This window comes from Atractosteus spatula, chromosome 14, assembly GCF_055471065.1.
Source record: "Atractosteus spatula isolate fAtrSpa1 chromosome 14, fAtrSpa1.hap1, whole genome shotgun sequence".
NCBI classification, from domain to species: Eukaryota; Metazoa; Chordata; class Actinopteri; order Semionotiformes; family Lepisosteidae; genus Atractosteus; species Atractosteus spatula.
The window spans coordinates 27,173,971-27,188,578 of record NC_142719.1 but is presented as its reverse complement, the minus strand read 5'-3'; the positions used below and the strand labels follow the sequence as shown (position 1 = coordinate 27,188,578).

The 14,608-nt window shown below is 37.9% G+C and overlaps 1 protein-coding gene across 2 annotated transcripts in view; it reads left to right on the top strand.

The window, feature by feature from the left end:
* The window catches only part of LOC148820999 (rho GTPase-activating protein 26-like), an 85,950-nt gene that overhangs the window by 27,154 nt on the left and 44,188 nt on the right, over positions 1-14,608 (top strand). For both annotated transcript variants that reach the window (XM_088932250.1, XM_088932249.1), the window contains exon 2: positions 14,205-14,300. In XM_088932250.1, the coding sequence (XP_088788376.1) occupies positions 14,205-14,300 (96 nt within the window). The remainder of the gene's footprint in view (positions 1-14,204; positions 14,301-14,608) is intronic.

Genomic DNA, 14,608 nt, shown 5'->3' with positions numbered 1-14,608 from the left:
AAAATCTGTGTATATTTACATGGATATGCTTGTTTATAATAACTCCTAGATAAAAATGGAAGTTTGTTCTTGGATAGGGGTTCACTGTCAGCAAAGCTCTATGGCGGAGGTCTCTCCAGATTGAGCTAGCTTGGCCATTCAGGGGGGTTGTGACTGTTTTTTCCCCAATACTGCAAAAGACATTGTAATACACATCTACAGTATGTTGTGAATGAAATCTGCTGACTTTTCTGTAACATTACCTTAATCCTTAGGCATTTCAAATGATGTAAAAGTTAAACATTTGTTTCAGTCTTCCCTTTTTAACCATATAAGTACTCTATTTTCTGAAGGTCTTGGTTAAAGCAGGCCATTTTTCAAAACAATACTCATGGTTTTATTGTTCTCTTTGGATCAAGACTCTTTGGGTAAATACCTATGTAGTTTTATTTAGTAAACAGTAAATTCCATTCTCAGGGGTGTCCATTACATACTGTAGCTTGCCCTGTTCTTTTAGAAAACACTTGGAATTCCAAATGGAACCTTTGAGACAGGACAGAACTTACGTATTGTCTCCTAATCGAAACAAAATTATTAAACTAAGCCTAATTACATTGTTGGTTATTTTGTGTCAACCAAAGCTTTTACTAATCAGATGATCTGAACAGCTTATGACCATTTTTCATTTCTTGCAACGAGCCAGTGTGAATGAGGAAGATGTTTGTAGTAACAGAGGGCAAAACTAATTTACAGGACAAATAACTGTAAGAGCAACTGGATAAAAGAAATGCAAATATAACATGTTCAAGATACAGAGTTTTATATAGTTGTATGAAAGACGTATATAAATGCTGTCTGGTGATAAATAAGTAACATCTGTGTGCATTAAAAACAGCTTGAAATTGTAACACGACTACACGACTCCCTTGAAATATTGACAGACCAGTTTTACCCAGTTCTAATGGGATCACAGTAAAGTCTGTGATGAAGGTACGGTTTGTGGGATTAAACTGCATGAAAATGAAAATCTGTCTCATACTATACCTGCCATTCGTAAAGTTCATCTGACTGGATGTTCTTTCTTGGTCATTGAGTGTTTATTACTGTCAGTCTATGCTGGGTACTCCACACATAGTTTTTCTGTTACTTCAATGTGTAGGACACTTAGTAAAAAAAAAAAAGTGTTTTTGAGCGGTGAGATGAAAGTGAGAGATCTATTATTGGAGGTATTATTGCACTGCTGTGAATTATCCATCATTTTGAGTGGGACTTTTTGTGCCTAATGTGTGAGGCTGCAGAACTAATGAAGTGTAGGGCTTTACTACAGAGTACCAGAAGTTTTTTTTTTTTTATTCTGCAAGCAGCGTGTTTAGATTTCAGGACATGTATGGAACAAGAATAGTTAAAGTCCCACTATGTACGGAAATCAATAGAAAGGAATAGATACACTTATTAGTAGTTCCCAATAAGGAATGTTCTTATTGCTATTTTGTAGCATTTGTTGTTTTTTCTTGTTCATCCCCTTTTTTTCAGATTTTCGCCGTTCCTTAGGATAGTGCTTAATACACTCGGAGCAGTTTCAGAACTGGCTTGTTTGGAGTTGCTTTGTGGGGAAAAATATATACAGTATTATGTGATTTGACCTACCATGGAAAATGATTTAATTCTTGTGTGAAATCCTTTGATGGATACGAAACTTTTTTTTTAAGTCTAATAGAACTCATACTTTTTTTTTACCAGAAACCTCCATATTTTTCTGTTGCTGTGTCAGCAGGCCCATTGCTGCCAGGAGCTCTGTAAAAGAATTCAACAAGCTTTGAAAACCTCCAGTTCATCATGGCAGCCGCTTTGTACTCGTTGCTAGGAGACCACAGCTATGTGGCTGTGTATTGTGTGGTAGAAGTAGCCAGCAGAATAGGGCAGACAGGACCCAGAGAAACTGCTGGTGTTCGTGGTCGACATACTCTCACTTTGTCTTCCATCCCAGCTTTGACTTTTATGACTGCTGTAGACCTCCAAACATATTGCTTTACGAACTATGTGGTTTTTTTTCTGAAACAAAATTCTAAGAACCGTTGTTATCCGAAATGTATTCATTTCATTTATTGGGAGGGGGTTAAGTCATTTTGTGTAGAACAGAGTAATCTCTGTGCCACGTTTGTAGAATGTTTTGGTTTTGGTAAGACTCGTGGCAGGTTGCTTTGGGTATTTTTTCCTACTGTAGTAACATTGCTTTCAATTGTTTTTGGACAGATTTGTATTGGTCATTATGATGTTTGGGATTATTCTCGTGTCCTGCTGCTTCATTAATGCTGGGCCACAGGCTGTGGTGAGGTCTTACTTTTTTCTCTCTGATGAGGTTACAGTTAGTTTTCTTTGTGCTTTGTTTTTGGCTGGAAAGGAAGGATACTGTGTATTGGCAATGTAAAAAAAAAACAGTTCAGTATAAGCCCCTCCCATTCAGAATGCACTATCCTGTTTGATATGGGTGTCCACTGCTGACATATGCTCTTGTTATGAAAACCAGCTGTTCTGGTGGAACAATGGATTTGTTTATAGTTTGTTTGGCTTGTCTGTTTCATTTTAGCACTGTATTAAGGCCTGACCTTTCTGTCTATGTTTTTTTATGTGTTGACTCTGTTGAGCATTCAGGGGCCACCTGCTCCGTAAAGCTGATCACTGAAATGTGATGTTCCTTGCAGCTACACCTGTGCTTTTCAAACATGCTCCCACCCTTTTCAACAATCACAGCCAAATTCTGCATGGGGCACGATTGGCGAATGATACTGCTCATTTGTATGAGGAAAAAATACATATTTCTATTTCAGGCATTTTTTAAAATGTCATCAAAAGAAATTAGGCTTTGAAATTTATTACTTCAGTCATTGTTGTTTTTATTTCTTCATTGATCATTTTTTTTGTGTGATCTCACCTATATGATTTTGTTACTGAAGGTAGGCTGAATAACTTGTCCAGCAAAGCAGGCATGGGTACTAAATTCATTTTAAGTTTGGTTCATTTTCATCACATTTCGGGAATAAATTTCTTATCTTCTTCTCTGTGTTATCACTGCTGTAGAATTAGAATCATAAAGCTGTTTTGAAATGTTATTTTGAGAAAATAGGATAATGTAATGTAATATAATATAATGTTATAATGTACCTAGAATTTTGAAGGATGCTTTTTAAAAAAAATAGCTGTGCTGTAGGAAGACTAAAAATTGAACACCTCTCTTTGCACCTTCCAGCCTCCTTGACTGCTTGAGAGTCATTTACATAGCAAGCTGACAGAATGTGATTCAGGCTGTGGTAGCCTGGTGTCGGTAACTGTAATCCAGTCCCTGCCTGGTCCACAACACTGGTCTAGGACTGTGTAGAAAGGTGACACCGGGAACAAAAATGTGTATGCAAGTGGAAATAATTCACTGATGTGGAAAAGTACAATAACAGCAAGAAGGACAATGAACATTCATTTACTCAGCGTTTTGAGAGATGCTGGCAGGCAGTGGCCTGTAAAAAAAAAAAAAAAAAAAGAAGGCATTAAAGATGCATCTTAAGTCTGTGGGAGGCAGAATGTAGGTCAGCGTGTTCCCGCAGAGAATGAGGAAGGGGTAGATCTTTGGAGCCAACCAGTGTTGATGGCACATTTGAAATCTGGAAGGTATTTGACCATGTACCAGGGCTGGCTAGTTTTGTATTGTGTTCTGGAATGGACCATGTGACCTGTCATGTCCTGTCACAACCCATAAGCTGCGTTTAGTTTTACAACAGGGTTTGGAATGAAGCAGTTTCTTGCCTGACTGACCTGACCTGCAAAAGGATTATAGTTAGAGACCCCTGTACACCAGGAGTTAGCCAAAGCATTCATGGTCTACTAGAAATAGTAAACTGAATTTACTATTTAGAAAAAGATATAGTACTAGAGCAGATACCTCTAAGGTCAGGGGTTATTCGCAGACTGATTACTGTTTTTCTGCCAGGCTTGAAATTCATTTCTGGCCTGTGATGACAAATGCATTCTCACTATTCCCCACTCTTGTACTTGGTTATTAGAATATGATTTTTAAAAATAAAAATATGCATTTTACTCTTTTACTCCAATCCTGCCATATGTTAGTCATTTATTTTCAAATAGCCACTTTAGTTTTATTTTCAATGAATGGATATTTTCCAAAAAATGTCAGTTTGATCGTTGGTTTCGTATGGAGTTCCAGGTGGTTGTTGGCATCATGTGCGCCAGACTTCCAATGTTTTGTGGCAACCGGGCCTTATTTATAAACAGATTTAGAAAAAAAAAGGCTTCACTGTGGACAATTGCACAACACAGACCTACTGTTTTGAGGACGCTGTTCAAATTTGAAGAAGTCTTATTTGTACAGCACTTTCCTTGTTGCCATCAGAGCTGTTTACTGCCCACTCTTGCTCAGGGTTATTAGCAACCTCGGAGGTAGGGACAAAAATAAACCAAGCAAATGTATCACATCGGTGTTCCGAGAAAACGACCCCTGAACAGCCAGATAACTGATGAGCTGAGGTGCAGTCCCTGATCATGTCACCTTGCGAGATTGGTCCTTTTCCTGATTTTTAAAGAACTTAACACTTTTCAATGTTCTTGAACAGCTGTTAATTTTCATTAACAGTAGTGAAAGTTTGCTGATCTGCATTATTTTGTTCCTTTTTGCCGAACATCATATAAATACATGCTTAATCTCTTAGCTCAAGGTGCCTTTTTGTATGAGCATTCATGGTGAATGCAGTTTTGCACATTTATAGCACTTACATGTGATGTAAAATAGCCAAGCTTCTGATTTGCCTTCTTTCCTAGTTTAGTTGCTGTGACCTGCTTAAGGTGAGTTAGGAAGTGCATTGATGTTTATCAATAAAATAACCCAAATGGTGCTAAACACTCACCAGCTTCTGGGAAATTACTGAAGCAAACTAAATAATTTGGGTGAACAGACAGAGTCTCAAAATGAAATTATTTTTCTTAGCTTTCAATGTGAAGGATGAATGAAAGAAGGTGTACGAGTTATTTATTTCCTGTGGCCACCTAACTTAGAACCTAACTGCTCTATATTTTCCAGTGGGTTTGGCTAATTTTGTGAGAACACATTTTATAGAGTCTTGCCTGTGCGAATATTGTTCAATAAGTAAAATGGCCTCGAATGTAATGGGCGAGTTTCTTTCAGGATGTGAAACGTGCTCGTCCCTAGAGAGTGTTGCATGTTTACACCTGCTGATACTGGCTTACTGGACAGAGTCCAAGGATGATGTACTCTAATCAAACCCTGTGAAGTGAGACAACCTTGTTTTCGCTGTCCTCTCTTGAAGGTCTGCCTCCCCTTGGCCACCTGCCTGTTTCTATATGATAAAAATGAGTTTTTTTGACCGTTACGCTTGTCTGGAGTTTTTACCTAAGGAGACTGCCGAGCTGTAGTGCTCTGCTCAAGAAGAGGAACATCTCAGTGCTGCTGTGTAATTTCCTGTTTTAATCTTTTGCTTTATTGCCATGGAAATATGGCAGTTGCTTAGAGCTCGATACTCATTTGATTTAAAGATACAATGAGACTTTAATAAAATACATATTAAAGTGACCATACTTTCATGGATGCACCACTTGTGTGTGCTTTTCATTAAAATTCCTTAAAGGAAAGCTTATTTACACATCAAAAGAAGGCAGTGCTGTAGGCTGCTTCATAAGTAATGCGGATAGTGACTACTGCTTCACAAATAAGGTTTCTGTAATTGGCCTCTGTGGGGTTGGCTTTTGTTGTCTTGGTGCAATTAAACACCACTGTAATTTAATTTTATTTGGTTTGAAGTAAACAGATGCCCTTGAAGAGAAAAGAAAAGAAAATCTCTGGAGAAATTGAGAGCCTTTAGAAGTAGTGGGGGTCTACATCCCAATTTATGTGCGTTAAAATACAACAAAAAAGTTAGCTTTAATTTGGAAGGTACACATATTTACTCAGAAGTGACAGTTTGGTGTGGAAAAAATGGGGAGAGAGTTTTGCAGGAAAGCGTAACGGGGGAAATAGTATCTCAATCAGTGGCTTGTTCTGTGGGCTGGTTAGAATTTCACCCTCAACCTGTGGCTGCTCCAGCTGCCAGGCTGTTAATGGAACAATAAATAGCTGATTTATTAAGATAATAAGCACTTTCCTAAGTAGTTTAAAATATCTGAAAGATGAGCCTGCTGTTTGGCTAGAGTTTATTGAGATAGCCACTCTGTTAAGGAACTTGTTTAAATATTGTAATCCTCTGTAAATTCAGAGTACATTATTCTCACCCTAGATGCCTTTGGTCTTTTCACAGTCTGAGAAAGCAGGACTCCCTGTTGCCTCAATGTTTACCCTTCAGTTTACTGGCTCTTCTTTTGTACTAGGCTGACTACTTAAAACTTTAACACCCGTTTTTTAATGTATTTATTATAATCCGTTATTCAGTTGAGTTGTACAGTAATAAGGCATTCTAAAGCAGCTTCGTTTTTCAAATGCCTTTCTAAGGATATTCAAGGCTTCCCTTTATACAGAGCCAGTTTCTGTGCAATGTGGCTTTCTTTTAATTTCTTCTTTTGTATTAAAACGTCTTTCTTTGAGTAGAAGCAGGTCAGTTCTGCTACCTTTAGGAGCCTCTCCTTCCTAACATGTAACACATGTTACATGTAACATGTAGCACCATCCAGTTAGGCTAAATGATATGTAATGTAATCCTAACCACAGCGTTACAGAATTAACCGCCAAAAGCAACAAAAAAAAAAGCAATGAAAAAAGACAACACTGTATTGCTCTATCACAACAAAACAGAAATTAAAATTTGTTTTCACAATAATGTAATAAAGATTTCTGGCTTTGATGGACTGAGTTTAATTTGCTCTCAATTTGCTGTGAAAAATGGCTCTGAGGATTTATTTATGAAATTCTCTTTGCATAGACTGCACTATACATGTGAAACAAGTGCTGTTCTGTATGTGGTTGGTCTTGCTCGTGTTCTGTGCGATGGAATGTGCTGGGTCTAGGGGATAGCTTTCAATACATCTGAATGAACCAGCAGCATTCAGTCATGACCTTTATGGCACTGACTCATTGAACCATGCTGGATGCTCCATAGCAGTTTTCTGGGCAATTCTGTCTCGATTTTGCTTCATCGCAGTTTCATCTGGGTCCCCGCAGATCAGGCGTCACTGAAAAAAATTCAGCATTTGCAACATTTGGCTTTTATTTTCTTGGCCGCTTTTGGTTAGCGTTCTTAAAATAAGCATGCGTGGGGAAAGCAGCTACTCTGACACATTGCTGAGCCGAATGTTGACAAAGGAGCAGGCTTCTGTCGTGTTATGCTGTGCAGATTTCATTTCAGATTAATTTCAACCTGTAAGCTTCTACTTTTTCGAGTCAGGCCAAACAATATGGAGCAGATAAGAGCACCCACCCAGCCCCTATGCAAACAGCGCTACTGCATACAGACTTGTACGGAGGTCAGTTAGCAAAATGTTTTGTCCTTGACAAAGTAATTTTACATTACTGCTAAATCTTATAGCATTTCCTTGTGGTAGCCTTACACCACACATCGCTGTTGTTATACTTGGACCTATGAACAACACAGATATTTCTATTGAATTTGTCATCAGGGAATAAATACTTCACATCTTGAAACAAAGTTTTAACTGCTACCTTATCTTTTGCTAACACATCACTAGGAGATTTATTGCACGTTTATTGTATTTTATTTTCCTCTCTCTAAACATTGATTTACTCTGAAGGGCCATTCTTATAGTGTGGCGTTTTACAAATCCCCTTAATACAACTCTTTCTGTTTAAACAGTAGTGAGGATTTTGTTTATTGTAAAAGGTCAGTCTAGGACGTCACAGTTTATATTGTTAAACTTTGGTTTGCAGGGCTTGTCTGTTGATGGTAGTTCAAAGCCTTGAATTCTTGAGTCTTTCACTTTCAGTACAGTAGCTCTGCTGCTGTTCTGGACCTATTGTATAGCGCTGAAGATCAGGAAGTAGGAGTCTATGGAAAGAATTGCATGGGATTGTGATAACGAGGAGGGGAGAGGTGGGTGGTCATGGGGGTCGTTTATTTTTAGATCTTGTCTCTTGCTATCCTTCCTTCAACCTTGATGGTGAAGTGGAAGTTCAATGTTAAACCATGCCTAGCATCTGTAGGCTCCTATTAAGACATATCTTTCATGGTTCGCCTAGTAATTAGTGAATGAGCAAATGCTTTTGTCCAGCACAACTTACAAAGAGCTGGGGGAGAGCTGTGCATCAGCAGCTGTAGCTGCAGAGTCACTGACAACAGGACATCAGTTTTACATGTTGTCTGAAGGATGGAGCACAGGGAAGTTAAGCAGCTTGCTCACACACTGAGTCAGGGGAAGAGTCTGGGCCTGAGCAGGGAATCTCCTTGTAAGAGCCTTCTTGAACTAGCCACACACACACCAAAATACAAATGTGGAAGTACTGTTCAGATTTCTGTGTGGGCAAAAAAAGATTACAGATAAAACTTAGTAAATGGTTAGAGAAACAATCTAGAAAAAAATCTTGGGAGTTTAGCTAGAAGCAGAAAATGTATGTTAACACTTTGCAGGGTTTTGTAAAAGAATGTTTCCAGAAGCACCCTGAATAGATTATAGTCCTGAGGCATCCAGCCATAATCCCAACTGGAAAAACTGTTTGCAAAGCGTCATCACTGTATTCAGTTTTACTTTGAAACCGGTTTAATAGTGTTTACAGAGGACATTGATCTCTGTAAGGATCTGTTAATGTGACATGCTTTTTTAGTGTTGATGTGTAACTAGGAAGTTAAACAGGAAACAGGTGACATTTGCTGATCTGTTGCTGGGTCCGTGAAGCTCCTCTCTCAGGGTGCAGGATGGTAAATGAGGGCCAAGTAGTTGGCGACAGTGTACCATAGGAATTGTTCAAGGTAAAATAACAGGATGCCGTTTCACTGTTAGAAATCCAGATTTCTCGGAAAAATGTTTGGTTTCCATTAATCATAACCATACAGCAGAATGAGTTTATTAAACGTCTTTCAGATGCTATGGCTTCAGGGATTGAAAACCTCTGTGATAAAAGATCCACCCCAGTAGCTTTTCAGAGTCCTGAGTTTTTACTGATGTCTTTACAATAAAATATAACTTGCATTTTTTAACATGTTGGTGAATTTGGGGAAAAAAAGTCATATTGCAATATATGATTTTTGGAGTTACTGTTAAATAGTAAACAAAGAAATCTGGGATGGCTCTTTTTTGGGCTTTGTGTTACAGAGGATCCCTGATCTCAACAGTTGTTAATGTTGTTTGGATTTCTTATGTTAGTGGAGTTCTCTGTCTGTTCTTGCTAGGCCTGGAGCTCTGAAAAAGTTGAGCAGACACTGTTATAATATGAACATTAAGATGCAGGCTAAACAATGAATCTTTGAATAAGGCAGTGTTAGCTTTTTTAAAATGTGATGGATGGGTGTGTGCGGCTTCTTCTGATGATACAAACTAATAGCTTCTACATGTTGTAATTGTTTCTCATAAATTGTCTTGAGTCACACACCATGCAGTACACAGTTCTCTATGCTTACTTCCTGTGACGAAGAATTTCTGCTGTCAATAATGCAAAAAATGTCCTGTTCAGAATTGTCATGTAAATTAAACTTACATTTCTAAGTGCATAAATACTAAAGCACAATAAGTATTTCAATTGCAGTTAAATTGTTAGACAGGTTTCAATTTTAAAATTTTGTAAAGAAGATTTCAATTTCAGCAATACAGTGACTGCTGATGAAAAGGTCCTCTTCTTTTTTTTTACAGTAAATTTGTGCTCAAGGGCAAAGTGAAGACAGAGCAATCGTAAATTTGAATCAACCTGCATGGGCGCTTTTGAGGGCAAATATGAACCCTTTTTCTCGATCTTGGAACAAGGTGTCAGTGATTGAAGGCATTGCTGTCTGGTAAATCCATGATAGATCTACCCTTCACTGTGGATGACTTCATGTCTTAAAAACTGTATGTGGTTCATCTGGAAATCATACATTGCAATTACAGTAGAAATGCAGGCTTTAATCTTCTTTATAGTCTTGCACGTTTGTGACATCTTGATCTGCATCATACATGATTTTTTTTCCAAAATATCTATTTTCCTTGGAAGAGGGCCAGACAACTGTAAATAGAAGTCGTATTGAAGTTTACATGTAATTGTGTGTGTTTTGGGAAACATCTAACGTTCAGTGTGTCAATCACATTGCTGGAGCGCATGGCTTGTCAGTTTGTTGTAAGATTCTTGAGGATTCACTCAGCTCTTTTAATAATCACTAAACAAACCCCCTTAGCCCCCCCCCCCCCCCATAAGTGAAACATTAAAGAAAATGTGATTTGATTCTTCATCCGTTCTTCGTTTTGGTACAGTATGTTATCCAGGCTGCGGCTGTGGATTGCGGAGATTTAGAAAGTAACTTGGTTTTCATTAACTTGTCATGTCAAATCCTCAGTCAGCACACTGTATGAGAAAAGCTCATTTATTCCTTTGAAGGTATGCAAGCTGAAATGTCGGATGATTAAATTGTAATCGTGCACACCCTTTGGTGCAGTTCTAAGAATGCATGTACAGTAGCAGCTGATTACTTCTGTAGGTAGTCCTGGTTTTTTGATAGGGCCATAGGGTACTTTCTTTGAGCAGTGTGATTTCCAGACTGCCCCACCTCCTGCTGTTGACAGTATTTCCCAAGAGCTCGAATCATCAATCAATGATCTCGTAAGGCAAGTTATTTGAGTTTGCCATCCTCGTATTAACAAAGAAAGCATTCTTTGTTTGTATTAAAATGCCACATATCGCATTGATTGTAAATCAAGCGTGATCACTGTTTTTTTTTAATTTTTTATATCTTTCTTTTGAATGTCTTCATGACCCCCTATAGCTGGGCTTGTAAAATTTAAAAATAATGAAGGGAGAAAATGGAAAAAAAAAACTGTCAAACAGGTCATCAGATATAATACATTACCACTTCCACTGACAACAATCTCAAATTGCGGGACTTCTAAAACAAACTTTAAGAATCGAACTTACAATGTACAGAAAAAAAAAAACAAAGCAGGTGTATAAAGTCTATTCTGGCAGTGAATTAAAAAGAACAACAAGACCCACAGTAAAAAGATCCTGAATGTAAATTGTGGGTTTTTCTGCTCTCTGGTGTTAGCCAGCTAAGAACGTGCAATTCTCCGAGAAATACATCCAAACAAGAAACTGGTGCAAAGCAGGATACATCCTGGATGGGACGCCAGTCCATCGCAGGGTACACAGAGACAAACGCACATTCACACACTCCACAGGCCAGTTTTTCCTGAAGCCAATTAACCTAGAAGTATGTCTCTCCACTGTGAGAAGAAACCCACGCGAACACAGGAAAAACATATTGCTTTATTGAAGTTCAAGTAGGTAGCTGCGTCAGCGTGTATAGGCTGCAATGGAACAAGTAAAGGTTTATTCCATGCTGAAAAGAAAAGAGACACAGTGTTTTGGCTGTTGAAAAAGGCTCCACAGCTGAAACATTGTGTCTCTTTTCTTTTTAGCACAGAATAAACCTTTACATGTTACTTTATTGTGCCACATTGGGGACTTTTGCTTTTGCAGGCAGGTAAAGGACACAACACAATACACAAAACATTTAACACAACATGAACCCATTAACAAATAAAAAAACATACATGTATGGTGAGAAAGAAGATAAATATATATTTAAATAAAGTAAAATGCACAGTATGTTGCCCAAATTGAGCAGGTTAATAGCTGTGGGAATAAAAGATGGCTTGGTTCCATTGCTGTAGGTTATAGGCAGTCTAAATCGATGCACAGATGGAAGAAGCTCAAATTCAGTGTGCAAGGGGTGATTATATTGGCCTTAAACCAGGATACCCCATTGAACATCAGGGTAGATTAATTGAAAGTTCAAACTCCAAACAGATAGCACCTCAGGGCTGGAATTGAACCCAGGGCCCCAGAGCTGCAAGGCAGCAATGCTAACCCCTGCACTGCTGAGCCACCTCCATTTACTTTCTGTAAGCCTCTAATTCTGTTGAGGAGTATACAGAACACATCCCTGAAGTGCAGGGCCCAAGGGGAACTGGTAGAGAATGACTGCTCTCCCACTGGTCAGGATGCTGGTTCACCTCAGGGCTGTGGGGAATGGGATAATTTAGAGTAGCTCAGTCAACACATCTTCAGGAAGTGGAAGGAAACTAGAGCACCTGGGTAAAAACACAGGTGAACAAGGAGGGTGTAATCAAACACCACAGGAAACCGGAGCTGTATCCTTGTAGCTTTAAAGCATAATAAGCACATATTCATCCTTTTGCCTTCCTGTGTATTTGAAAATAGCAGAGTAGTGATATCCTTGTATATGACAGGTGTTCCCTATTTAATAAAGGAACAAAGCTTTTTCCTTTTCTCATTAAATATAAAAAAGAGCTTGCAAAAACGAGCCATAATTGGCAGCGGTAAGAAATAACAGCATTCTAATGTCGATAGAGAATTTAATATTTGTACACGGTCATAAGGGCTGCGTATATTAGCAAATCCATGAGGAACTTCAGTCCTTCTGGTTATTTGAAGGGGCTGATTTACTCCTTACCAGGTTGAGCAAAGCATTCAGGAGATCTTGTAGGTCTGCACAGCTGGGTGCCACATAGCAAATGACTCCCCATTATCCTGCAACACCTTTGTAATCTGCAGATTCCATATGTGTCCTTTACATGTAATTACTCTGACTAAAAAGTCATCAGACATATACATTTCTTTTTATTTTTTGATTGTAAGGGATGTTTCCCTTCAGGTGGGTAGCTGCGTCAGCGTGCGTAGGCTGCAAAAGAACAAGTAATAGGTTTATTTCATGCTGAAAAAAAAAGAAAAAAGAAAACACACCGGTTTGGCAGTGGAGCCTTCTTCAGGTGTGAAGAAGGAGCCTGAAGAAGGCTCCGCGTCCGAAACGTTGTGCTTTTTCTTTTTTCTTTTTTTTCAGCATGGAATAAACCTATTACTTGTTCCTATGTTTCCCTTCATCCTAGCTGCTTAAGAAGTTCAGGTTCTGTCGTGGTAAATGTGAAGTTCAGCAGTAACTGGACAAATATGTAGTTTCAGACAAAACTGATACCACTCCACGATGCCCCCGTTTCTCAAAAAGTTTCTAAAAAGTCTCCTCGAATTGGCTCACAAGAAACTAGATTGTTTAGATTTAAATTGATGAAATTAGGCTTTCGTTTCATATTCCCATGTGTCGCTTTTTAATGTCTGTATTCTTTCCAGATGTAAAGTAAGTCAGAAAGGATTTTAGTTTTTATTTAAATGCTTATTGAACGGAGACTCCCATCCAGCCAATTCTTGAAGGATAGTTAAAAGTTACTGAAAATCACATTTCAGTCACGAACATTCTCCGCTTAATTGCAGTCTGCTGTAAAGAGCTGTAAAGTGAAGAGATGATCCACACAGCTCAGTACCTGTGGCATTAAAAGTCATAAAAATGAAAAAGTATGGTTCATGAAAAATGTTATTTTATGTGTTAGTCTTTGTTTATTTTGAAAAAAAAATGTGAAGAATACTAAAAATAGATTCCCCTGTAGAATATGTGCATTTTTTAAGTTGCTGTTGAAAATGCGCTGTTTCTTTCTGCTGTCTTATCTTTTTTTTCTTATAATATCTTATTTTTATTTTTTTCAAAATTCTCCTTTTCTCTGATTTGTAAAGAATATTCTGTGTCAGATTGCTTGGAGAAAATTGTTTACATATGATTCTTCAGAAATCTGTCATCAGCTGATGAATTGTATACAGCTGGCTATGAAATGAGTATTCACAAGTCGTTACGAATGTATTATCAAATGCAGATGCTTGTACAAAATAGCATTTATCATTATCAAAGGAGTGTGTTATTCTAAATGAAGTTTCACATTTTAATGTCTTCACTTGTATCACTGGTGTTATATCAACAGGTCAGGTCAGGTTTCTTTGTGCTTTTACTAATGTAATAAGTGCTGTGTGCCAGAATTTGCCTGAGATGTTAGAACAGTAGTGTACTGTACTAAATGAATAAAACAAATTCTTAACTATTCCTGAATGATCACCAAATTCCTATTTTAGGTAAAGCTGAGCTTTTGCAGACTGTTGATCTATTTACTGTTTTCTGAATGTTTTACATTTTACTGTATGTACAATATAGCCCACAAACATGAATTTTTTGTTATAGATCTGTCATCAGCGAAGAGGAAGTTTGCTGAATCATTGAACGAATTCAAGTTCCAGTGTATAGGAGACGCTGAGACAGATGATGAAATATGTATTGGTAAGCAGTTCTAATATCATGTCCTTTTATTCTCCTCTTTTGATTAATAAAAATGTTGTTCTTGAAATATCCCTCCAAAAAAGCTGGTTCTCTCTCTGTAATGTTCTGGGGCTCCTTTCTGTATTTCTTCTGATAACAGAAGTCCACAAAGGCGATTCAATAAATAAAATAATGGGATCTCTCACTGTTGAACACTCATTACACCAATGGATTTAAATTGATAGAGCTCCTTCACACCAAATTCAGAGGAGAGCATCACCTGTCCATGGTAATGTGAACTATTAGTTTAAAGTTGAATTTGTGCAAAT